Consider the following 26594-nt stretch of genomic DNA (forward strand, 5'->3'; position numbering starts at 1 on the left):
TATAAAACGCCCGTCAAAGCTGATTACTGTTTTTAAATATTAAAAAAAAGTAAAATAGAAACAGTATACTTTGAACAGGTAAAAATGCGAAATGTTAAGGTGCTATGTTTTAATGCTCGCTAAGCCATGGGGTAAAGTCAATGGATTTTTTTAGTTTGCGTGTGCGAACGATTAAACTAGTTTCATAGCTTCATAAAACAACCTTGAATATTTCGTACAGTTTTATTTAGTCTCATAAAACTAGTTTTAGTTTTGTAAAAAAACACTGAGATATAAGCATGAAGAAAATAGGCAGGGGTCAATATGACTTTAATTTGAGATAAAAACAACAAAAAATATCGGTTTAACGTTATATATATAAAGTTTACACGGCAAAGAAACTAGCACAGCCTGTTAAACTCGGTAGGTTAACTACAGGTTGCAACTTGCAGATACTGTTAATGACGTAAATATATTTCAATTTAGAGTCCCATCTTTTCCCACATTGTTGTTTTGTATGTTTTTATTGCCAAACTTTGAAAGATTTGCTTTTAATTTAGTAATTTATACCTCAGGGGGTTTTCAACTATAAGATACTGATATAATAAAATGATAATATTTCAAAAATATATTCGAAATTTGGTCATTTGCACTTGGTGGTAATTTATAAGAAGTGGCTTGTGCCAAAAACAGAAGAGTAATACCTAATTTGTAGCAAAAATAAAAACTTATCAATAGTTATTAACTTATTATCAATTTTCTGTTATTACAAGTTCATATACGTTTGTAGGATACAACATTTGTCCATTAATGTTCGAACATTACCCATTGTCGTTCAAACAATACCAATTGGTTTGTAATAATATAATGTATAGGTAACATGTATAATAACTATATAGCAGTATAGGGCAAGAAAAAGAATGTTTAGACTTAATTTTCAAAGCGTACAGTATTATTTCGTGTTATTTACGTATATTCCTATTTATAAATACACCTAATAATCAAAATTAACAATGATTTTAAACTGTCCCATCTTATCCTGTGTGTTTTCAAATTTGTAAAATTTCACTTGTTGTGCGGATAGTTAAATAACACCTCGTGTGTTTTATTATATTTTATTAAATTGCTGTCAATTAATAAAGGAATGATAGTACTATTTCGTGGTATTATCCAAAAACCGTGATCTATTTTGATTTTGGAAATATTTGGCAATATGTGCTTAAGTGTCCTATCTTCCCCCATTGTACTATATACGCAGATAACGGAAACCAGTTAACGGTCATATCTTAGCTTTTTTTTGTTATTGCTCTGCTGCGCCTATTACATTTAAATTAACAACCAACTTACAATACATGTTTACTAACATTTCAGCAAGGTATAAATTACTTCTTTTTGCAGAATGTCCGATTTTAATAAAAATATTAGATACTTTGTTATCGTGCTGGTCGTCGTATGTCTGTGCTTGTACCCCTTGTTTACTATGAAGTGGGACGTTTCACACCAAGTTACTGGCATGTCCCGCAACAGTTACCCTAAAGCTTTAAAGGTAATAAAGCAGATGCCAACTACCGCAATACCTGCACCATTGCCCGTTACTACAAGTGTGCGCCCACTTCTTACCAGCAACCAGCGACCCCAAGCTCTCGATGGACTTCGATATTATATAGAGTACGGCAAGCCCCTGCAGGGAAGCGTCGATACAAATCAACCATATCTGAATGGTTCAGAATACGACTGGAGGACTTACATGCCAGATACAGAAGTTGCGTTGGAAAAGTTAAAGGATCGAAACTCTACGGGCGACCCGAGATACGAAACGTGCGCAAACCAAACCAAAGTAATTGTTGTTACGCCAGGAGATCTCACAATTGAAGGAAGGTAAATTATTCATATTGCGGTAAATCGTCCGCAGGTGCTCGTAAAATGTCCACATTATACCATTCTCTACACCCTTCAGGTTCCGTGCTTCTATAAAGGCCCACAACTGCATTGGAGAAGCCAAGACGCATGGCGGCGATTATTTTCGTGCACGACTTGTTCGTTTTGAAGACGTCGGGGGCGGTCGTCCAAACGGTGTTGCTTGTCATATTACAGATTATAGGAATGGGACTTATTCCGCAGAGAGTCCTCTACCTATTCCTGGAAAGTTGGTTTTTGAGCTTGTGCTTGTATATTCTGCGGAAGGGATAGCGCGACTCGTTAGTGCCACCTCGCGGCGACGTTATTCGGGAACGAGTTACTTCGGGAAGTATGAGAATAACGTAACGGCCGAATGCAACGTAGATTTGACCACACATGGCTTGTGAGTATTATGTTTAAATATATAGCCAATCTACGTATAGAAAAGCATACAATCACGCACATAATTACATATGGGTGGGCCGTGTATGTAAGCGGACACGTGGTATGTATGAAATAGAACACAATGTTCGTCATTTGTGTATGAAAAAGTGTTACAACGTTCGTCATTGCCACAACACGAGAGAATATATAACTCACACTCCTAAAAATGCAGTATTTTTACATGTAGATACAGCTCGTCACAGCTTTGCGATTTTTCCAATCCCCGAAACAAAGAACCCTGGTTTTGCGTTAAACCTTCGTCGGGTGGCTGCATCCCAATGAAATGGCTGACATTTGATAGGTCGAGTAATGAACCTACGACATACAAGGATTATCTTCAAACTGTTATGGCAATTGAGCAAGACCAGGCAGTGGCTTCGGTGAAACATGTCTTCACTGTCGCTGGCAAATATGAAAGGAAGCAGATGAAAGAATGCCACCCTGACACAATCCTCGAAGGTGACCTGATGCGACCGCAAGGCTTTTTTATGTACGGGTACTGGGTGTCACTAATATGCCAAAATCAGCTACGGCCAGACGGAATCGAATCGTGTTTTCGGGGCAAGACAGTATACTTTCTTGGGGATTCAACCGTAAGACAATATTTTGAATATGTTGTCAACCAAATGCACTTAACTATGGAAGGCCCAGATTCAACGCGCGTTTGGCAACAACCTAAAGTGGCCTATGATTCAAAAAACAATATTACGTTTTACTACAGGGCACATGGTCCCCCATTACAAAACCCGGGACCGCCAAGCAGTCGTCCCTATATTACAGACGTCTTGGACGAAATTAATGGCGGTCCTGTATACATTGTGATTTCCATTAGTTTGCACGTCTATTTCTACGAACCTTCTGTCTTCATACATAGGATATTGGGTATCCGAGACTCGCTCACAAAATTAGTTCAAAAGTATCCGGGCACCCGGGTTATCGTTAAAGGAAACAACGTTTTAACTGCCCCGCAAGAGTGGCTTGGTCTAAGATACGATAATATTATGGCAGCGGTGTTTCAAAATGTTAAATCCGTACAATTTATACGCCTCTGGGACATAACAACGATGTGGCCTTTAAATGATTATCATCCAGGCGGCCCGACTCTCATTGAAGAAATCATGTATTCCTTTGCTTTTTTATGTAGCGCGTAATATTTTGAATTATAGAAATGAATTGATTTATTTGCATAATCTGTATATAGGCTTAATTAAAGCTAATATAACTTGGTCCTATGAATCTTTGCTGCACGAGATATTTGAAAGAACCACGCTATTAGAAGTTTTTCATTTCTATGTTCTAAAAATTCGCGCCAAATTCCAGAGTTCACCAATTCAACAACAACAAACAACATCAACAACTTACAAATTTGCTGGCCTTTCCAGTTTTTTTTGAAATATTCTGTAGGCAGAAGCGTTAGACTAGACATGGATGAAAATGATCTGCCGTACTTGGCCGAGTATGCAAAAAGCAGTCGAGCATCGTGCAAATTATGTATGAGCCACATTGAAAAAGATTCGCTGCGAATTGCATTGATGGTACAGTCTCGTCATTTTGACGGAAAGGTATGTAGCTTATATTACGCATGTTATAACTGGGCAGTGTAGTTTGTTATTTACCAAGAGGTCTTGCGTATGCACCTTAATTAACGACAAGAAACAATAAAATATCATAAAAAGTAATATATTTAAGTTTTATATTGTAAAAGTAAACCGTGTACATGGAACATTTTTTAAATAATTGATTTTACATGTGTAGTTACAATAATTCCATGTCTATATCATAACCAGTTCCAAAAACAAAGTGGTGGCAAATTTAGAGATAGACCCTTGCAATAAAAAAATAAATTTTAGAGTTGCAACCCTGCACTTCAAAACTTTTTATTCCAGCAACCGAACTGGCACCATTATACATGTTTCTTTGGGCGTTGTCGACCAAAATCTGTCGACGAGATCTCAAAGTTTCACAATCTACGTTGGGATGACCAGGAGAAGATACGTGCGCAAATTGAGAGAGGCGGGGGCGGAGGACCCTCGAAAAAGTCCTCCAAGAAAACTCTACAGGATTTTGTTGTGCAGTATGCTCTCTCTAACAGGAGCTCTTGCAAAAAGTGCGAAGAAAAAATTGAAAAAGTGAGAGTTGTTTTTTATCGTAACAACTCTTTTTTTATTATTTTACAAAATAAACTGAAAAACATTAAATATGAAAACGTATAGTCTGGCAATTTTAACTAAATGGTAAGAGATTTGTAATAAACTTTCGCAAGACATTTCACCATTTAGGACGAAATCCGAATCTCACACAAAGAAATCGATCCAGAGAAGCCACAAGTGGGTTTGATTGACAGGTGGCACCATGTTGGTTGTTTCATTAAATCTCGGAAAGATTTGGGTTGGATTGATGGCCAGTTTACCTCAGATATGCTAAAGGGGTTCAAAGGTTTGGATTCAGAAGACAGAGCAACAATTTCGAAACATCTTGATAAAAAAAAGTAGGAATTCATTTTGTTAAATAGGTAGTAGGAAGAAAAGTCAATCAATCAATAAGAATTAATAAATCCTATCCCAAACCAAAATCTATTAATTTGCAAAAGCGCAAGTATATATTTGAAATTAGAGAGTAGTAAATCATATTGGACTTTCGCGCCTCTGTTTTTAATAGGTAGTTTTATTTACTTCTGTGTTTAGTTAAGTTTAATTTCTTGTATTTTTATTAGGTTTTTTAGTCACAAAGAAATATCACCTTATTTCCAATAAATTGCTCCAATTGTGGGTCTTTATCATGATAAAACAAGTTTTATTCAAAGTTAAATTCATAATTTGCCTCATTTAGAAAAGGTAAAAAGAAAACGAAGATCGTCAAAGAAGAAGAAGAGAATGATGAGAACTTGGATGCGATGAACAAGTTGCTGCGAGATCAGAGCGCAAAGTTGTGGAAGATGATTGATCATCTAAAAAACATGGATTTAAAGAAGAAAGAATTAGTCGAGATTTTGGAGGAAAACTCTCAGAAGGTTCCTAAGGGTTTGGACAAAGTTAGTATGTTATTGTTGTGTGCTAGCATGGTCATTAAACTTTTGAAGAAACAGGGGAAGCAGAAATATTTGGATATTTATTGTAAAACATATTTTTTATTGATTACTCATGCAGAAAATGTTAGGGTAGGCCTGCCCGACAAGGTTTGGCCCATGTGCTTGTTATGTCTAGTACAGTGAGATTTAAAATGTTCCAGATGCCCCAGAAAAAAAAACTTTTGAATTTTTTTGTATACATATATATATATATATATGGTTTGTTTATTATTTTTTACAATTTATAAATATTTTTTTAATAATTTATATATAAGACCACCATCAGTTTCATATTTTTAATGAATTAAACAACTCAAGATATTCGAGCGAGTGGCAGACGGGATGTTATTTGGTCGTCTGCCACCTTGCACATTATGCGGGGACGGACAGCTCGTTGCAAGTTCTCGTGGTTTTTATCAATGTGTTGGAAATATATCAGGATGGACGAGTTGTACGAACACAACGTTGGATGTGAAAAGGTCACCGTGGATTATTCCTCAAGACTTACATGAAGACTTTCCGTACCTGTAAGTAATTTGAACTCTCTTTTAAACTTTCTTTTTCAACTTCTGTTTTCTCTTTTACGACACTTCTAATTGTTATTAATTATCAATAGAAAAATTAAAGCCTGAGCTTTTTTTAATATTACTTTGGAAAATTGTGCAGGCCGCTGACAGGTTAAAAACTCTGTTAATTTTAAGGATTTTAATTTGTAACTATTCAATTTTACTTGCAGGAAAAAATACAAATATAAACCAACAGTTCGTATTTTTCCGCCAAGGTAAGTTATCAAATTTTGATTATGGTGCAGATTATGGTGCGTGTCTGAGACTGTTAGTGTGATATTTTAATGCGTTTCTGCATATATACCTGTAACAGAATTTAGTAAAACTTCTGATAATCTGACATTGGGCACGGACTCTATCGAATCGTCCATTGTGCAGATTCAGAACACGCATATGCCGCAAGCCTACAATCCCAATTGACTTTTTATTTTAAACTCCTTTTTCTTTTAGACCCAAACCCAAACCTCTGAAAGACAAAAAAGTTGTTATAATTGGAAAACTTTCAAAACCAAGAGATGAACTGAAACAATTAGTTGAAAACCTTGGAGGTTCTGTTACAACATCGCTTAACAAAGCTTACTGTTGTGTAACAAATCAAGGTGAGAATGTCCAGGTAACTTCTTTAGACAACATAGCCCTATTTTCAGACTGCTAGTGTTGTTTTCGTTACATTAGCATTAAAGCCATTAACGTCACAATCGAATCAGCATTATTACTATTTAATGTCACATGGTATATTCAGGCATGTAAAAAATAAAAATCCGGCCGATACCGGTTTGCATTTATATTTTTCCGGCAGTTTTCCCGGCGCGTGTGTTCTGACGTCAAATTTTGCATCTCTATCTAGCCCCGCGTTCGTGCGCCGCTTTCACCATGTACGAGGCTTTTGGATATAAGCCTTATGGTTTCTCCCGCGGTCCTTCGTAGCGTAGAAATTTAATTAAAAATGTGTCAATCATGTTTCGTCTTTTCCCGATCAAAGTCTGTTTTCCGCGACGATTTTCACGTGTAACACAAGGTAAGTGTCACAGGACTAAACATTTAGCCGTAAAATTAAAGTTTTGCTACTGAGCTTTTCTAATAAATACGGCATAGTGTCATTTATTATACGCGCGACAAACTTTGTCCGGTCAACATTGAAATTAATAACAGACGCTAGTTTAAGCAAGGAATACTCTACTAGGATTGCTACTTTAATAAAACTATAAATCTAATCGGCGATTACCAACTACAGTTTAAAACTCACACGTTTCTATCTGCAACGAATTTTCTTTGTAATAATAATTAACATTAGTCACAATCCCTATTATGGTGCAATCAAATACCGCAAGTGCATTACGACATAGCTAGTAATGTTACGTCACAATTGCCATTGTCTCCGCATAAATGCCGGATTTATGATAATATAAAGCTGTTTGTTACGTCAGAACTGCACGAATAGGTAACTTACGCATACGTTAACACGAAACAAAATGTTACGCAACCGGCGAAGTAAATAAATTCCGGATTCCCACGCCGGCCGTTTTAAAAAAATCCGGCCGATGCCGGCGGCATCGAAAATAGGCACTTTTTACACCGCTGGGTATATTGCTCAACAATAATAACTTCCAGTATAGTTTACAGTTGTTGTGTAAAGCGTAATGTATATGTTTCTTCCACCTAGCATTCTATTCGCAGTGACTTTGGTCAATCGTTAGCTCGCTATAATAAACAAGCTTTACACTGAACTAAAAATAGGTTTATGTTTTATTCTTTATATTGCTTTCAAATTTTCTGAATATTTAAAAACACCTTTCACTTTCTAGGCATTTTATTGTTTTTGGGGTCAAACCAATTTATATTCCCATTTTTTTGCAGTGTGATTTCCTACTCGACCCCCTTATAAATATTAAGCGCTATATGCGCATGCGCCATATCCTTTTCTTACACCCATAGTCGTCAAACATTAGGAACCTCATTGCTTAATGTGGTGAATGTAAAATAGACCTCTGCTTGTTTGTATAGACAATTAATGGCACAGTAAAGAACGTTTCAAAAATAATAAAGCTTCCTAACATTACACCCATGCGCCACTACTAATTCTAACTAATACCCAAACTCTCTTTTTCAGCTGAAGTGGAAACTACAAATAAAAGAATAAAATCTGCCGAAATCCAAGATGTTTTCTGCGTTTCCGAAGAGTTTTTAGATTGTTGCAAAGATTTGTCCACCCCTCTCAACTCCTTGCTTCCATTTCTTAAGAAATATTCTTTATGTCCCTGGGGGTCCGAGGTAATTGTAGCTATTTTTTCTCGGAATGCGGTAAAAGACACCATTATCTCTTTCTGACTAGTGAATATATTTAGTTATATAAATACATTGTTTATTTGTTGTGTACCTTGATGATGTCTTAATGTATAGCAGAGAAAATGATTGTTAGATAAAATTGTTTTTTTACCAGCGATCTATTTTTATATATTATATTGTTGTATATAAAAATAAAAATAAATTTATTTGCAGAGACTTAACAATGCTGCTTTGAAGCGATCTATGGCAGAAGAAAGCAGTAAGTTTGTTAATATTATCTAATATCTACATGTTAATAATTTCTTATAAAAAGCGTGGAAGCTTGTACATTTAACAATAATAAAAAAAACTATGTGAATAAAAATACTTGTCACCCTTTAAGGGTGGACCAAACAATTTGATCATAATTTCTCGGTGCTTATTTTTACAGTTTTTCATTAAAATCTTTTGTGAAATTATGTTTCAGGAAGTCTTTCAACAAAGAAACAAAAACTTGTCGTGAAATCTGGAGCTGCTGTTGACCCAGAGTCCAATCTTGAGGTTTGTGTTAAATATGATTCATGTATTCGCTAGGATGCTGGCCGCTAGTGTCATGTTTAAAATTAGAACAATTCTTACACTCTTTTTTTACAATAGTCGTCAGACATAGGAAACCTTATTGTTTAACGTGGTGAATGTAATATATTTTGGCTCTGCTCGTTTAGACACTTAACAGCAGAGTAAAAGCTGCAGTGACATTATTAAAATGTAGTTACACAGATAGTTGTCAAACATAGCGAACCTCACTGATTAATAGTGCCATTGCAATATATTTTAGTTTTGTTCTTTGTGCAGGCACCTAACACCAGGGTAAAACTAGATTAGGTGTAAAACTTGGGTGCTAAAACATAACATTTTTTCGCTTATTTTTTTCCTGACATTTTTCTCAATAATTTTTGTGTGACTTATACACAGGATGAAACTGAGGTATTACAACATGATGGTCGTTCATACACGGCTACATTAGCCATGGTAGATATGAAGTCTGGAACAAATTCTTATTACAAGCTTCAGTTGCTTGCGGATACTTCTGGAAGAAGGTATTTAGGGGTGTATGTTAAGGTGTTGATTTCAAGGGGTTGGGTAAAAGTCTTATGGTGTATTTAGTTCAGTAATTGAAAAAGTTGCGTAAAAGTGGATTTCAATTGGTGGGTTTTGGGACATTTCAAATTTTGTTACTGGTCTATAAAATTGGTAAATTAAAATTACCAGTGAGCATTGTAATTAACATTTCCATTACCTTAATTAAATAGGCTTGTGTTCTATTTTTAAACATTTATAAGTTAGTCTGATTATAGAATGGTTCTCTGTATTTTTTGGACTCTTAGTTTACAGTTTAAAAACAACTTAAAAAAAACATTTGTGTGAAATTAAAAAAATATATAAAACTTAACAAAAAAATTGTGTGAAACTTTCATAAAATCATAAAGTATTTTCTGTTTACAGTTGGCATGTCTTTCGGTCATGGGGTCGAGTTGGGACCAGCATTGGTGGGACCAAAGTGGAAAAGTTTCGTACCTTGGATAATGCTCTGCAAAATTTTAACGAAATTTACACCGAAAAAACAGGTTGAGTTTGTAATTCTTGATTCTTTACCTTTTATTAATTTTTTTAACATTTTTTTTCTTTTGTTATTATTAAGTAACTTGACGATGAAAATAAGTTAGAAACTGCATAATAAAACTATCTTGCAAGTCTTATGCTATTGCTGTGTCTTACCATAGGATCTTACCCATGTAAAATAGAGTTTATGAATTAAATGAAAAATGTCATAATAACTTGTTCCTATAACTCTAGGCAATGATTTTGGTAGAACAAATTTTGTGAAGCAACCCCACAAGTTTTACCCCCTTGAGATTGATTATGGTATGGATGATGAAAAAAAGGTAAGTGGGTGTTTAAATTAAGTATTTGTTTAAATTTTTTAACTCGTGTTCCAGGTTTTTTTTAGAAACGTCATTTTTATCAAAATCTTTGCAAAATTTTGTTTTTAAAAAAATCTCTATCAAAAAAAGTGGTGTGTTTTAAAGTTGTGTTGAAAAAAAAGTTGTGTCTCTGGCATAGTATAGAAAGAGATCTTATGCAATTGCCAATTGTCATTGTTGCCACATGTGTGACCATTGTAATATGGTGATTGGTAAGAGAAATCTATGCAATTTAAAAACAAAATCCTGTAATTAGTATAATATTTACAGATTAATGTGGTGCAAAATCAAAATAAAGGGGTTAAACTGCCCACCATGCCACCCCAGGTTCGGTGCCTACTTATGCTCCAACATCATTTATATTTTACAGGTCCAGCATTTGGACACTGCAGGAAAATCTTCGAAATTAAAACAAGAAGTCCAGGATCTCGTTAAAATGATATTTAACATTGAAAGCATGAAGAAGGCCATGTTAGAGTTTGAGGTTTGAATGAATAAATGAAACTTGCTTTATCCTCGCGTGGCCTGAAAATGAAAGTCGTTATAGCACGGTGTTCTGTCCCATACACCTCGTGTTACCATGTATGTTACTTTGTCGGTGATAATTCTTTGGGGAATTTTTTTGATTATGTATAGCTGATAATTCGCCCACAATGGCAGCGGCGACGAGGTTTGTCACTTATTAACGAGCGTTTGAAGTTGAGGGGCTTTGAAGGTTGTGTAAACCTACATTGTTTTACAATGTGCTCGAACCATAGGTTGTAAACATTGACTTTGTTATTGATTCTCGCCCACCCGGTGTTGTACAAATGATTATTCCATCTAAACTAATTTAGAAAACTTCTTTTTTGTTTCAACTAATTGCATCAGTCAAGGTTTTTCCATTATCTTATTTTTTTCTAGTAAAAAGAATTATTGCAGTTTATGTTTAATTATTTCTTGCAAAATTTTTTTTTTATCATGTTTGTTTATTTAAAACGTGTTTTTCCTATTTCAGATCGATTTAAACAAAATGCCACTCGGAAAACTCAGCAAACGTCAAATGCAACAAGCTTATTTGGTTCTTAATGAAGTCAATGAAGTAAGAAGTTTTATATATTGTGTTTGATACCACCAAAGCAGCCATACATTTCTTATAACTAACATTTGTGCTTGAGTAATATGACTATGCTTTGCAAAATATGTTTGTAGCTTCTTTACTTTATGTAAAAAATGTTGCTAAGCATTTTTTGTGGGTAAAATAAATTTACCTTCGGATTTAGAGGAGTATACCTTTACCAACATAAAATTTAAATTTGTGTATTGATACAAACACTCATATGTTATGTAAAGTTACAACCAATGTTTCAAAAATCAAAAGTATCATTTTTAGTTGGTATGCTCCTTTATTAAAGCAAACCTACATATAACAACACACCTAAATCAACGCATAAAGTTTGTTAAGGTACAGATGACTAATTGTCACATGAAATATGACTAAGTTTGCTTTTCTTAGCAAACAAACAGGGTACAACTACAACTAATAGCGTGACAAACTGACAAAGATATATATTTTGCCAATCAATAAATCGTTTTTAGGTTTTTTTGCAAAAATAAACATAAAAAACTATTTTTTTTATTTATATATTTCTTTTTTAATTTTTTTGGTTTTCTTGTATTTTTATATCAGGTAGATCGTTTTTTTTGTTTTGTTTTTTTTTCCTAAAAATTGTTTTTTCCCCAACAGTTAGTCACAGCTGGTGACCATGGAAGTGGTAAAGTATTGGATTGTTCGAACCGTTTCTACACCCTCATACCACACGACTATGGAGTCCATCAGCCACCCTTACTTGATAACTTGGACATCATTAAAGCCAAGGTTCTAATTATTAAGATGTTTGTGCGCATTAAAACAATTTTTTTAAATTTTTTTTATTATGCAAAATTCTTTTAATTTTATTTATTTACCCTTTTTTTTAATTTCATTTAATATTTTATGTCATCGGTCTTTTTTTAAATATTCTCTTCACATTTTTTTAGACTGAAATGATTGACAACCTAATCGACATAGAGGTCGCTTACAACTTGCTAACTACAACAACCGAAGATACTCAAACTGATCCATTGGATCTGAGTTATGAAAAACTTCAATGCGATATACAGGTCAGTTTAAGTGGCATATAAACACATTCGCACTAAAACTCGAATGGCGGGGTGACCAGGCTTACTTTAGAATTGTCTGCACTGCATAAAAAAAAGTAAAACTTGTTTAAGGTTTTACAAGATTGTGTTTCTGACTATATTCGCAAATTCTGCTTTATAAATATTTGGTGCCTATGGTAAAACTGTTTGTTGTATATAAAGGCACCAATGCTGTAACTCGGAAGTAAGCATAAGGTGTATGAATACACCATGTGTGCCTGGTGTATAAGAAGACACCCATGTTATACCTCAACAGTGAGCATGAGGTGTATGAACACACCATGTATATACAAACACCTATGTTATGCCCTCAGCAGTATGAAAGCAACATTTAAATTTGTGATGTTAAATAAACACCACAAAAACTTAACGAGCAGTTTAATGAAACACCCGTTAAGTGTAACTAATAACAACAACACCACCGCAGTGGGACTTGAACCTAGTACCCTTGAGTTGCGCCATAGCTTTTTCTATTTCAAATAACAACTCTCCCCCTACAGCCATTGGATAAAGACAGCGAGGAATTCAAAATGGTTGAAAAATACACTCAACTTACTCATGCAAGCACACACAACCAGTACAAGTTGACCATAGAGCATCTGTTCAAGATTAACAGAAAAGGTTTGTATTTTAAACTTGTCGCTACTCCATGCTGTCTCAAGTGGCGTCCTCAACTCTCTGTTTAATTCAAACCATACACACTTAATGTTCAAGCACACGCTTTGTTTAATTTAACAGGTGATGTCATTTTATCTCTTGTTTTTGCTATTTTCTACTAAACATAGTTAAATTTGGGCTGTAATTTTTTAAGATTTTATATGTTTTTGTTAAAATCATATATCATTATTTCTGGTGTCACAATCATATTTATGTGAGTAAGAATTAGAGAAATTTGAATAGGAAACTGACGATGCCATTTAGGGGAAATATATTCTGATTTCTGTTTGAATAAAGACTGAAACATATATATCTTTAATTCTACAATTGGTTGGACTTGATTTTTGTGTGTTACTTTTACCAGCACCGGATCCTCACTAATTTTACAGATTAATATTTTGTGTGTGTTTAAAATTCAGCAAAAATTTCTAAAATGTCAAACTTAAAAACTACCCACTAATATGGCAACTTAATACCACCCCCTCAGGTGAGTTGTCGAGATTCCGTCCTTTCCAATCACTACCAAACCACAAGTTACTATGGCATGGCTCGAGAATGACAAACTATGCTGGCATTTTGTCCCAAGGCTTAAGGATTGCTCCACCTGAAGCACCAGTGGTATGTTTAAGTTATATAAATTATTGAATGCAAATCCTGTGGTATAATGGTTAATTGGTTAGCGCACCTGCCTCCAACATATAGAGGTTATAGGCTCAAGGCTGGTCGCTGCTACGATTGTGGGGGCACGCCAGGTTAAATATTTTACATTCGTTTAATCAACTCGTTTATCCTCTCACGGCGGGGCAACGACAGGCGTTGTAACACGGGTGTTCTGTTTCATCAATAATACGATTTTAGCTGCAGTATTAAAAGGCTTAACTACTGTACTATAGTTGTGCGTACTACTAATTCGTATAAGTTTGTTCCACCATATCCTTTATATCGGCAGTTTAACACAGCGTTGCCATGCAATTGTGAACAAATAAAACTGCGTATGCGTGGCGTTTCGTCGCTCTGTGCGCAGCGGTGCGACTGTGCAATTTAAATGTCTACTTGTACTCGGAACCTGTTTAACTTTGTTAGTGATCGTTTTTTTTTGTATGGGTGACAATTTAGATAATCCATTAGTGACCAGAACAATCCACTGTCTTGCCCAACGACACATACGCTCACAATGGCCCACAGCAACGAGCCTTGAACCCATAACCACTGTCTTAGAAGCACGCGCGCTCACGGAGCTGTTACCATTACTATATAGTAGCGTGGGGGAAGATGGGACACTTTTTCATTCTTTTTTCTCGTCCTGTTTGATAGTAAACAAAAATCATTCAAAGAACTATAAAACCGTATCCTTACGACTCCCATAGACCGTTGTTAATTGTTTAAAACACGATCAGGATATTTGGATAGTATGTGCTAAATGTGTCCCATCTTCCCCCACTCTACTATATATAACACCAATCCAATCTTCCAGACTGGTTACATGTTCGGCAAGGGGTTATATTTCGCCGACATGGTTTCCAAAAGCGCAAACTATTGTTCAACCTCCTCAAGGAATCCTATCGGCCTCGCCTTACTTGCGGACGTTGCTCTTGGAAATCCGTGAGTAATGTCTACCGTGTGTAGTAGCTACTAATTAATGCAGTTAACTTAATAACGTATGCGTTAAGGGTTATGAAAAATAAGAAGTAATTTTTTTGTATTTTAATTTTTTTATTAATATGTTAGAGTATTTTTGTTTGAAAATGTTTTTCTAGTTGAAAAGAAAACTAAGTATAACTTTTTTAAAGTTTTTATTCTTTAAAAAATGAAAAAAAATGTATTTTTGGACACAACAAATTTTTACTGATTCTTATTTTCATATTTTTTAAAATCAATATTTTAATATACGTTATAAATAGGACCACTAAAAACTCCATGTTTTAACAGGTACGAGTTAAAGTACGCTAAAGATGTACGTAAGCTTCCAAAATCAAAGCACAGCGTTATCGGGTTGGGTAAGACAGTGCCTGACCCTTCTACACACATTACTGTGGATAGCAACCTTGTGGTGCCTATGGGTAAAGGTGTAGAGGCAGATTTAGGTAAAGATAAGGAGACCAGCTTACTATACAACGAATACATCGTATACGACGTTGCACAAGTCAACCTAAAGTACTTGGTGCAGTTCAAGTTTCATTATAACACTCTGTGGTGATTTCAAGTAATATTTCTTTCCGTAAATTTGCCATCGTCATCAGCGTTGGTAAATATTGACTCGATGTCAACTGCGATGGTGTTTCACACGAAGGACAAACTCGATGCCAAGTTAATGTGTTAACCATTTCCATTCAATGTCGTTCTACCGTTGCCTGCTTTCTTGTTTAAAACATCAAAGGCAAGATTTCGCAATTTTTCATTCTCTTTTCCTTCCAGCACTGCCGATATTTCTTTGTAAATAAAAAAACACTTTTCAAAATCTAGCGGTTTCTAAGTTAATATTAGGTTTATTTTATTTTTTATTTTTGCTACTTTTTAGCAAGTTGGTTACACTGTATTTATGGATCGTTTGAGAGGCATAGTGCTTTTAATAGACAGCGGATCCAAATGTAGTCATTCATAAAACTACACTGAATGTAACGTCCTGACACAGTTATTCTCTTTCATACGCTTCGTGCCGCGTAACAAGAATAATATGTACCTTTGTGGGTGTGAAACCATTTTGCTACGGCGTCAGAATTAACTTGATTGTTGGTCTTTTCGTTAAAATGATTAACAGAACCTAGGACTTTTCGAGGTGGGACACAGAAATAAATCGCCATACAGTACTGTGGGGTAGGATGGGACAACTTTAGCATATAATATCCAAGTATTCGAATCGTTTTTAAACAAATAACAACACTATATGAGAGCCGTAATGATACAGTTTAATTGCTTGAATATCCTTTGTTTACTACCAAATGGTACCAGAAAATAGAATGGAAAGGTGTCCTATCTTTTCCCATCCTACTACATCTGAATCGTTTGGTGTTGCTAAAGAAAAACAGAGCCAAATGTTTTTATGAATGAGTGTAAAGTTATAACACAGGTGTTTTGTTTCATATCCCAGTGCTTACGAGTTACCACTTATGTAACTATTACCCGTTTTGCATGGTAAAAAGTTAATGCGAATAACGATCCGCATTAACTCGTCATAATCACTCGCTAACCGCGTTATTTTGCATGGTCATTGGTTTATGCGCGTATCAACATTGAGTAAGCTTATTTTAGCGCAATATTATTAAATCTAGTTTATAAAATAAGTTTTAATACTTTATGGTGGTATTACCAACGAAAACCTATAAAATTAATACCCGAAAAAGATTGGGCTCTTAAAAGTAAAACTGTACTTTTACCTTACTTTTTTTACTCGCATAATGCGAGTAACAACCAACCTCCTATAGCAGATGACACTCTTATGACGTTATGAGTGTTAACTTTGTTTTTGCGAGTAAATATGCGAGTACTTACGCGCATAAAAGTGACCATGCAAAAAGGCTATATGTGGACGTGGCCATTGTGTTAGGGCATTGGATTGTAAATTTATTATCAGTCATTCTGTTACAATTAATAACCTTTTTAAGCAGAACTTTTCAAGGCAAAAAAGCAAAACTATTAAAACCTATGTTTTAAAAATTAAATAACCATGTATATTCTATCTGTAGTCGCACATTAAACGTTTGGCTTTTACGGCGCGTTGTTTTCACGGTTTCACTTTTAAATATTGATCTTTCCTGGTTAAATATCAAAAGCTGGGCGTACTTTACTTTGGCTGTATATTAATCGAGGAAGCCCCTCTGCTCCCCGTCGAGCGACCTATGGTGCAATGTATTAACAAACAACAGGAATGTGTTATGAACTTTTTGTTCCTGTTTTTGGTGAAAGCAAAATAATTCCTTTCCAGATCATGAAATAAACATTTATTAGGAGAAATAGGTCTTCTGGGAAAAACCATAATTCTGTTGCACCACTTTTTGTCTGTCTTGTTAATGTTTTGTCTAAACCGGTATTTATAAGCCACAAATAAATCAAATTTGCTCGAAAACTGTTTTTATGCTAAAATAATGTTAATTTTATTGCACAGACATTTCGTCTGCCATGATAATGTTTCGTTAATATCAGTATTTTATTCCATAGAGAAAAAAAATTACAAATTTGCTTGAAAATTGTTTTATGCTAAAACGTTAATTTTGTTGCACAGACAATTCGTCTGCCATCCGGCGAGACATAAACTGGTAAAAGTTTTCCAATAACACGTCATGCCCGACGTTGGTTATACCTAGCAACAACAATAAAACAAAGTGTTCTACGTCACGGTCGTTGGTTGTATAAAAATAGTCAAGGTCGAGTTACTGGAGTTACTACCGCCTTTGACGTCAATTTATGTGACGAATGACGTCATAATTATTGCAACAACATAAAACGTAACATGACACGTGACAGTAAATAACGACATAATATATAGAAGGGTGGGACAAGATGGGAAACATTTTGATTCCATTTTGTCGTCATATTTGGTAATAAACAAAGAACATTTAAATAATTATTAAACCATTTGCTCACGACCAACGTAGGCAGTTGTTAATTGTTTAAAACACGATGAGTTTATTTGTATATTATGTGCTAAAAGTGTACCATCTTCCCCCACCTTACTATATGTCAATGTGTTAAAAATATTTTAATAAACCGTTGTAAATTGGAAACAACATTTGAAAAAAATAATTCCACTTTAAAGTGCCCGTTTACGCCATAAGGCAACAAAGGGATTATATTTGTTTCGCCGTGGAACCTTATTCATATTTATAGAATTTTGTATATGTATACCGCTTTAATTGCTACCAGTAATGAGACAATTTATTTTTGTATTGTTATTCGCTTACAGTTCTTTGGTTGTTGGAATACAAAGAACCCTTGATTGGTCGTACAGTGAGGCATTTCAGAGGACCTATGGTTTAGATTAGAGTTTGCCTATTACCCCAACACCGAGTTTTCTTTATTTTATGTTTTTTAATAATTTTTTATTTCTAATTTTTGCTTGGGTATATTTTATTGGAGTGTGCGATTAAACTGAATAGGATATTATTTCCATACCGCTTTTTATCATGAATTGCCATTATGCTTACGTAGCCATATGATAGTCAAAATTGCAACACAGCTATTATCAGTGTCCGACCCGTATTAGAGCGTGAGTCAATTGGCACTTTATTTTCTCTGTGACGTCACAGTGCGGGGAAAGCGTTATGATCGAAAGGTAAATTACGTTCTGCTTACATGAGCCTTTTGTGCTCGTTGCTTTGGTAAAGATGTCGCCTTTATTTGGACAAGCGACCATCGCCGGATCAGAATTAAACTCGCTACCCTGTTCATTAATTATTAACCCGCCGTATAGGACCATAGAAGGTAAAAGGACGATGCCGCCTACATAAATGGGTGGATGGGTACTTGAATGGTTAGCAAAGTGAGCCTATCCGATGCGTCAATATGTTGTGTTTATTTTGCATAGATTTAAATGGTGTTGCAGTAGAATGCACAAAAATAAGTGTGCAATAGTTAAGTATTACATTTGCAAATATAGGCAGACTGTATTAACTTTGTTTGCTATTGCATGTCTTGCTTTTCAGTTTTGCAGTTTGTTTACGACTTTTTCTCTGTTTTTGTTTTAAACTTTTTTTAAGAATGTTAAAAATAACTTCAAAGCACGAACGTAGTGTTTGACTAAGTCGATACGACCGTCGAATCTGTTTCGGATATTTTCAAATTATTCGCCGCTAAATTAATTTTGTGGTGAAACCGCAGAGATTAACTTGACCGTGGAGACAGGTAGCGGAAACTCCTTGTCCTGGCCCAACCTATTTCAATTGAATCGCAATTAGGGATACGCCCGAGACCACCGGTCGATTATTCATTAAGCTTTGGTGCCTCCATCGACCGTTGTCCGCCTCTACTTTGATGTTAATGAAAGTGCCTGCTAGAACCATCAAGGTAAATGCTGCCACCTGTGATCAAAATGTTGGATTATTCAGTGAGGTGTAGCTTTCGCAATATTGCGCTGACGCGGTCCAATTGCTCTAAGGTTTATAATGTCAGTTTCATTTCATCGTAGCCGTAAAGCAAACAGTTTAAACTGCGAATAAAACGATCGGGTGTGTCCCACGGAATAAGACCGCCAGCAAGTCGCGAAAGCGGGTCAATGTAACTCTAGCTTCTTGTCAACGTTTAACAGCGAATTTGTCGCGAAAATCAAGCGAGTTTTGTAACGAAGCCAGCGTGAGAACCGGCTAGGTAAGATGTGATAGCACTCAGACAATAAAACTGTGAATTGAGACTTTCCGTCTCTTGACGCTTCGTATCGTTAGATGTTGTCGGTAAGAGTGTCTCTTTCCCGTGTATAGAAATCTGTTTCATACATGATCGATACTGGCTCGGATTTGTTAAGGTACCGGAAACACACGCCTGCTATTGTAATCGCCTAAAAATAAATCTCAATCCAACAGCGCGTTGTGTGTTCAAGGTTATTGAGCGTATACTTTACCGAGTAACATTGTGTTTGGAAAAATATATCAATTGATATTAAATTGATTGAAGTTATTGTCATAACCCTTGAGTTATTTGGATTGGAGAAAGATAAATAAGCGAAGGTCGGGTTATCTCAGCACTGCAACCTTTTGTTCGAGGTTGAATCTTCAATGGCAGGATCGTCAACTCGTCACCCTAGGTTAAATATAACCAGCACTGTAGTGATGATTGCTTCGCCTTCGCCTTGCTGCGTAATTGCTTTCAGCCACCCCGGAGGCCCGATTGCTCGCACCTAATGGAGATAGAGCTTTAGTAGCGCGGACAAGTTGTATGACCACTGCAGCCACGGGCGAAAGAGGATTTCGCAACTTGTCGCCGCCGAGAAAAAGGCGCGATATAATTACGACTATCACGAAGCGCTGAGAGAAAAAGATAGAACGCTGTAGACTAGGTGCTGTGAAGTGGTGGTTGTTGAATTATTCAGCTTTAATAGCAGCGCGTGCAGTGTCTGATGCTCATTTTCTCGTATTAACATTTTGGCTAACTTACAGCTGTAGTGCACGTAGCAGTATTAACATGAACCTGTTTTAAAAGGCTTTTTATATATGAGTGTCCGCGGCAGACTTCAATCTTTATTCAGAGGCAAAACAACTGAGCCTGAATTTTCTGAGCTTACCGACAGCAACGTACATATATCAAGCGCCGAAGCTACAATGGCTCCAAACGTATCAGGTCGATTCAGTCAAGATTATTACGAGGAACCGAACACTGTCAGTCCCGATGTGATTCCAGCCGGGGAAAAATCAAGATTAGAACGTGAGAATCGATTGAAGTGTGTTCTTCTTGGCGATGGTGCGGTTGGGAAAACAAGTCTAGTCGTCAGCTATAGTACGAACGGCTACCCAACCGAATATGTCCCTACTGCTTTTGATAATTACTCAGGTGAGAAATGACTGGCTGTTACGTTTAAGTTGTTCTAAGTATGGTTAGGTTACTTGCGGTACATGTTTCGATATCGAATTTTTGTAGTAAATGAATGAAATGTTCTTGAACAACAATTACTTTTATGCTTGTTGTGATTTTTTTACTACAAGGCATGGCTTTCACCCTACGGTGGAATTCAAAGGCTTGTACACCTGTTAATGAAACCACATAGAGCGTAGTTCTATGTTTTAGATACTCCGTAAAGTTATAATGCAAGAGGCCCTAAGGCTGTTTTTGAATTCGCAATTTGAAACCGTACATACGTAGTAAGAAGCCATTACGCCAGCTCTATAGTTTCCAGCCCTATGTAAACTTATGTAATATGTTTTTGTTTACAAAACCTGCTTCTTAATTATTGTGTCCGGTGATTTAACAATTTGAACAAATCATTATTTTGTCATTGAATTAACATCCAGACCTTGTTGTTTGCAGTTCGTATTGAGATTGACGGCAATGCTCTACGACTGCAAATATGCGATACTGCGGGCCAGGTAAGACCTTTGCTTTTGTTACACAAATTTTTATTCGTTTTGACATTTTCTAATTCGACGCAACTACCTTAAAACACGGCCGCTTTACGAGCTAAATGTTTTCAATGCGTTGTTACGCTGCAAAGTATTTGATATAGTTGAAAGCATTTGAAATAAAAGCGCTGGTAAACACGCAGTGGTGAATTGGGTTCCCCTGGGATTTCACAGCCAACTAACTTTGAATCCCTATCACTGAGCGACTACAGAAATCAAACCAGCTTCGAGCACTCTTGGCTCCGACCGTCATTCTACCGATGACGTCACGAATTTTGTAGTGGGCCAAATAAGGCTGCTGGTTCTGCGTCGCTGTAGCTCGAACTGTGTGTGACGTCACCACGGTGTGTTGTCGGCTGTAAAACGTAGCTATTATGGTCGTCAGGTTGAAGCACTTTTTACGGAAACTCGCTTTGAAATGGTAAACAGTCGCCCACTTAGCCAACGCTCTCGTAATGTCGGACTGATGAGCGACCAATTACATCAATTATAGCAACCGTTATCTGAGAACACCCACTTATCTCTGTATCTGCGAAACATACGGCTGTGACGTCATTAAACGTGGCCGCATGTCAACAAAGACAGTGTTATTAAGTGTTGGCTAAATAACAAGGTACCTTATACCGATGACAGGCCCGACGAAAAGGCCACGGAGTTTACAATAGTTTGTCTTATTTTTTCTCCGTTTAAAAGAGCGCTCTCCCGTCGGGCGATTGTTTGTTCTCAATTGTCCTTCGGTCGTTCTCCCAACTATTGATGTGTTTTGTGTGGCGGAGAGCGGACAATGGACCCGCCTCGCTCGACTGCGCGCATGTGAGCGGCATCCGGGGAAAGGCTCTGATTATCTCCGCATGTGCCGATCTATTTCTGGCCAGTGTCTGGTGTGAGACCACCTCCGCGAAACTTTAACCACGTCACTGGCAATGAGCGCCTTGAAAATAAGATGTTTATGTCGAAACTTACGACGCCGTTGACTTCTGTTTGTTTCTTTTCATTAGAAACGGTTCCCACTTCAAACTTAGAATCAAAGTCCGACACTCACCGTTCTAAACTCGCCAAACACACTCCTGGCTTCCGCTGTTGTAATGTAGTTTCAAGTTACCATTACACTCTAACTTGTGATGTGACGTAACTCGTAAATTACATCGTGGGAGAGGCGTTATTTTATCACCAATAACCCCAAATGAGGCCAGACAACACACGACGATGGATTTTATTGGAGCAGCGTCACTCTGTTCACAAGAAAGCATCATAATTTACCGTGTTTGTTACTCACTGCGCTATTTTCGGCAAGGTGGTCTCTCGGCCGAATTAACAGCCGAGTGTCTTGGGAGTAATCAGATTAATTTGCGAATTATATTTTGTTGTTGCCACGTCGCCACAATTTGTTTTCTTCGGTTACAAAGGTATTACGACTTCCATCGTATCGGATTTATGTCACATCAAATGCGCGAGAAATTGCCTTGTTCGTTCGAGTGTGAATGCTGTTGTTTTAGCCGAGATCTCTTGGGCGTTCTGGACTATGACTTGCTTATCTAACCGTCGTTATACACCAACGAAGAAAGGTCGCTATGGCCACGTATACACAGCTTGAGAGCTGCGTATTATAACTTTTGCTTTGACGTATAGTTACAGATAACCGCTCGTGTGTTCCGGTAGCGGGGCGTACAAAAACTGTCCGAGCTGTGAGTTCAGGAAACATATCAAAGCAAAGGGACACGGGAGTTTGTTTTTATTTCGCAACGGTTGGTTACGAGCGGATATGTTCGCTGGGAAATGACTATACCGGCGCGCTTAAGTGCCAATTTTCGAGCCGTAAATAATAACGGAGGAATAGCCACTGTTTCCGTCGCTCTGTGGGTTTAGTTAGGCGCCCGTTCGATGGCGGGATATGCTTAGTTTTCATTAAACTGTATCACGCTGACTTGAACTCAGATCGAACGACTTAACTGGACTTACTCCGGCCCTGGAAGTTTCCTAAAAGGTCAAAAGCGACCAAACGCGTTCGACTCTTAAGGGATTTAATTAAATCCGCGTTTCACGGCTTAAAGTACAATCCCACATTTTTCTTTGTTGTCACAGGACGAATTCGACGGCATGCGACCCCTCTGCTACCCTGGAACGGACGTTGTATTAGTTTGTTTCAGCGTCGTTCGACCTACTTCCCTCTGCAACATAAGAGACAAGTGGTTGCCCGAGATAAAGAAGTACCTTCCAAAAGTTCCTGTTGTACTCGTAGGAACTCAAACAGATTTAAGAACCAGTCTGGACGTTTTGGTCGACCTGGCACGCTACAGGTATGTTCCCATGCTCTTGAGCAATTTCCAGGAAATGAAAATTACGCTTATTCCGTGTGAATTTCGCTATAAGTTATTGTTAAACAACATTATACAGATACGTCTTTCTGTTTATTTATATATAGTAGGGTGGGAGAAGATTTGGTAGTAAACAAAGAACATTTAAAAAATTATAAACCGTGTATCCTCACGATTTCAATAGACTGTTCCTAATTGTTTTAAACACGATCAGGATATTTGGATGTTATGTGAAAAGGTGTTCCGTCTTTCCCCACCCAACTATATGGTTCAAAATAAAAGTAACACATAAAAGAGAATGTTTTAAACATTTCATCTACAACATACGTGACGGTAAAAGTTGTTATTGTCAGTTGTTCAACATCTGCAGAGTGTTAAACTAAAATTATAAAAACGTCCACGGATTTTAAGATGTGGTGACATGCGTACTGCTCTATACGCCTTAGTCTTACTAAATTTTGGATCAATTTTACAACGTTTACAGATTTTTAAGTTGAAATATTTATCTTTCAGTGAGAGGCCTGTAACGACGGAAGAAGCAGGTGCATTTGCCAAGCAATGTGGTGCCTGTGGATATGTTGAATGCTCTGCACTTACACAGAAGAACTTAAAACAAGTATTCGACACTGCTATACTAGAAGGCATGGACTTTGCTGACCGTAGACAGAGGAAAAGCAAGCGTAAAATGCGAAGCGAATCGAAACGCAGCCACTCTGATAAAAGTACAACTCCAAGGACTTTAAAATGTAAACCACGGGCTTGGCTGAGAAAATACTGCTGCGCTGCGTGACTCACTGCCCGTACGTTCCATATCAAAGTTCTAGAGTGCGTTGTTCCAGCTCAAACAACATTGTTACGTAATAAACGTGGTCACATGACGTATGACGTCTTTGGCAAACAGTAGCTATCGATCCTGGCAAACAGTTACGCGATAATGTTTCATATTTCTGCTTCTGTTTGGGAAATTTCTTCAGCAAACGTTGCTAAAGTAATTACCCATTGATTTTTAAAGCGCCTGTCTGGTTTTTGTTGCCCAGGTTGGCAAAACACTGTGTTCTCATGTATTTATGGCCGCAGGTTATTGCGGCTCTTTCAGCAATCACTTCGCGTTGCTACTTTGCGTTAATTTATTCCTTTCCGATGTTTCACAAATGAAATCTGTGTTGAGACACTTTGTACTACGATTTCATACTGTTATGTTACAGCCAATTATGTAGTACTTCTCCTAAGCTTAAAATCCGAAATTGCTGTTTTAATTCCGTGTACAACTTTTCGCTGTGCTCTGTGTGATTCAGTATAACATGCAATACACGAATATGCCGCCTTAAAGTTGTATAACATGTTAACACAAGATGTGTTCAATACCCCGTTCTTAGAAACGGGCAGTGGAATTTGTTAATCGCTAGAAGAGCTCGCTGTCAGTGCCGTGTGTTCAACACTGAACCTATAATCTACTTTGCGGTTTCTGTTCGTAGCCCTTAGCAGCCTGACAGCAAGCAGAAAATGCTTTTACGAGACGTGTTCATGCTGTACTTGGCAGTGGTGTTTACACAGCCCCAACTCCAAATATGAGTTTGCAAATCATGCTCTATTGAAGCTGATTAAGAAAATTTTGACCTGTGGACCTAATACTTTTAAAAATTAAGATTATTGTTTTGTTAGGAAAGATTTATTGAAAAAATGATGTAATTTATACTTTTAATTACATTCTCAATTTAATGTGAACCTATTGTCTACATACAAAACATAGATTTTTTTGTGACTGTACCTTTATTTTCATAACCAATACGCCACAATGTATACTTACAAATCACACTCTGTTACAAACAGACTCTGTTACAAATGACTCGATGGCGTGCCAAAGAATATAGTGCTCAGAATACGAAGTGGTTCGCGGCAGCCGCTATAGCTCAGTGGTAGAGCACTGGTCTCGTAAACCAGGGGTCGTGAGTTCAAACCTCACTGGTGGCACTGTAATTTTATTTTATTAGTTACGACTTATTATCCGAATTTCACTCTCTTTTTTCACAAGTGGGCGCTCTTATTAAATTTAAAATTTTGAAAAAATACACAAAGAAACACTTTAAATTGGTAATAAGTGTAAAACAAATTACTTAAATACTGAAAATTCCTTTATAAATATATAAAATACTAGTAAGAACATCTTTCCCAAATTAGGTAGGTTATATACGCTCTTTCGATAAGTTTACTATCGTCGGCTCTGTGGTGTAATGGTTAGCGCGCCGTCTTTTACCCTCTTTGTTTCGTTCTTACTGGGTTCGAGTCCCGCACAGTGCAATACTTTTTTAAAACTTTTTTTGTGTGATTAGCACGAGTTATGGGTTGGGGGTTAGGGTTAGGGTTAGAGGTTAGGGGTTAGGGGTTAGGGGTTAGGGGTTAGGGGTTAGGGTTAGGGGTTAGGGGTTAGGGGTTAGGGGTTAGGGGTTAGGGGTTAGGGGTTAGGGGTTAGGGGTTAGGGGTTAGGGGTTAGGGGTTAGGGGTTTAAGTCTTATGTGTGTAAACTGTAAAACTAACTGTTAGTAAACGATTTTTTATAAAATATTGAAATACTATACTAATACACGTTTTATATGTCACAAAAACGACGATTTTTAAAAGTCCCCAAAAAATAATAATAAAAAAATGAGCGCCCACTTGTGAAAAAAGAGAGTGAAATTCGGATAATAAGTCGTATGTTATTTTATTTTATTTAAACATTGCTTACGTTATTCATTACTGCCACAAAGGGACGGAATAAAATTTTGCAAATGTTATAATTTAGAATATTATCATTTAGTTTCGCTTTGTGTAGGTTTGGGTATTTTTTTTGTTTTAGCAAAGTTATCGTAATACATTTTCGACAAAACATGGACATAAATAGACAAACCGTAGACAAAACGGTACAACCTAAAACCTTTACCCTGCCCCCCGCCTAACATAAAACCTACCCCCTGCCGAATTTTTCCTTTGAGAGAAACTTTTTTTCGTGTACAAACCTTTTTTCCATCGTTTCAATTTGATTGTTGCAGTGATTACTATCTTTCGTCTGCGACGTATAATAGTATATAGAGTAGACTGTAGAAGTAATGTTTTTACTTGGTATCAGCAGGCTAGGCAGGGTAAAAGTGTAATATTTTTGCTCGGTACCAGGAGGTAGGCAGTGTAGAAATGTAATGTTTCACTCGGCACCAGGG

The 26594-nt window shown here is 36.7% G+C and overlaps 3 protein-coding genes and 1 non-coding gene across 5 annotated transcripts; all 4 read left to right on the forward strand.

Moving 5' to 3' along the window:
• The first annotated feature begins 1154 nt into the window (after positions 1-1154).
• LOC149728759 (NXPE family member 3-like) lies at positions 1155-3549 on the forward strand. The gene is made up of 3 exons (XM_089887994.1): positions 1155-1857; positions 1937-2281; positions 2510-3549. The coding sequence occupies exons 1-3, from the start codon at positions 1379-1381 to the stop codon at positions 3471-3473; spliced, it is 1788 nt and encodes a 595-aa protein (XP_089744120.1). The 5' UTR covers positions 1155-1378; the 3' UTR covers positions 3474-3549.
• A 157-nt stretch (positions 3550-3706) lies between these two features.
• LOC149728760 (poly [ADP-ribose] polymerase 1-like) lies at positions 3707-15501 on the forward strand. 2 transcript variants are annotated; one of them, XM_089887983.1, is made up of 21 exons: positions 3707-3884; positions 4209-4451; positions 4602-4810; positions 5152-5353; positions 5708-5916; positions 6126-6170; positions 6406-6554; positions 8066-8226; positions 8455-8500; positions 8708-8781; positions 9196-9320; positions 9727-9848; positions 10078-10166; positions 10576-10689; positions 11203-11286; positions 11932-12063; positions 12225-12347; positions 12887-13007; positions 13531-13661; positions 14518-14645; positions 14973-15501. In XM_089887983.1, exons 1-21 carry the CDS (start codon positions 3747-3749, stop codon positions 15238-15240), a joined length of 2913 nt encoding a protein of 970 aa, XP_089744109.1. In that variant the 5' UTR covers positions 3707-3746; the 3' UTR covers positions 15241-15501. The 2 variants fall into 2 exon arrangements, with proteins under 2 accessions (XP_089744109.1, XP_089744110.1); XM_089887984.1 differs by lacking the exon at positions 6126-6170.
• A 4547-nt stretch (positions 15502-20048) lies between these two features.
• Positions 20049-24729, forward strand: LOC149728761 (cell division control protein 42 homolog). Its single transcript, XM_089888032.1, has 4 exons — positions 20049-20519; positions 20994-21052; positions 23168-23382; positions 23914-24729. Exons 1-4 carry the CDS (start codon positions 20183-20185, stop codon positions 24188-24190), a joined length of 888 nt encoding a protein of 295 aa, XP_089744158.1. The 5' UTR covers positions 20049-20182; the 3' UTR covers positions 24191-24729.
• A 570-nt stretch (positions 24730-25299) lies between these two features.
• Trnat-cgu (transfer RNA threonine (anticodon CGU)) lies at positions 25300-25371 on the forward strand. The gene has a single exon. It is a non-coding gene; the product is annotated as a tRNA-Thr (tRNA).
• Positions 25372-26594: the final 1223 nt, after the last annotated feature.

Source organism: Ciona robusta, chromosome 11 (genome assembly GCF_009617815.1).
Source record: "Ciona robusta chromosome 11, ASM961781v2".
Lineage (NCBI taxonomy): Eukaryota > Metazoa > Chordata > Ascidiacea > Phlebobranchia > Cionidae > Ciona > Ciona robusta.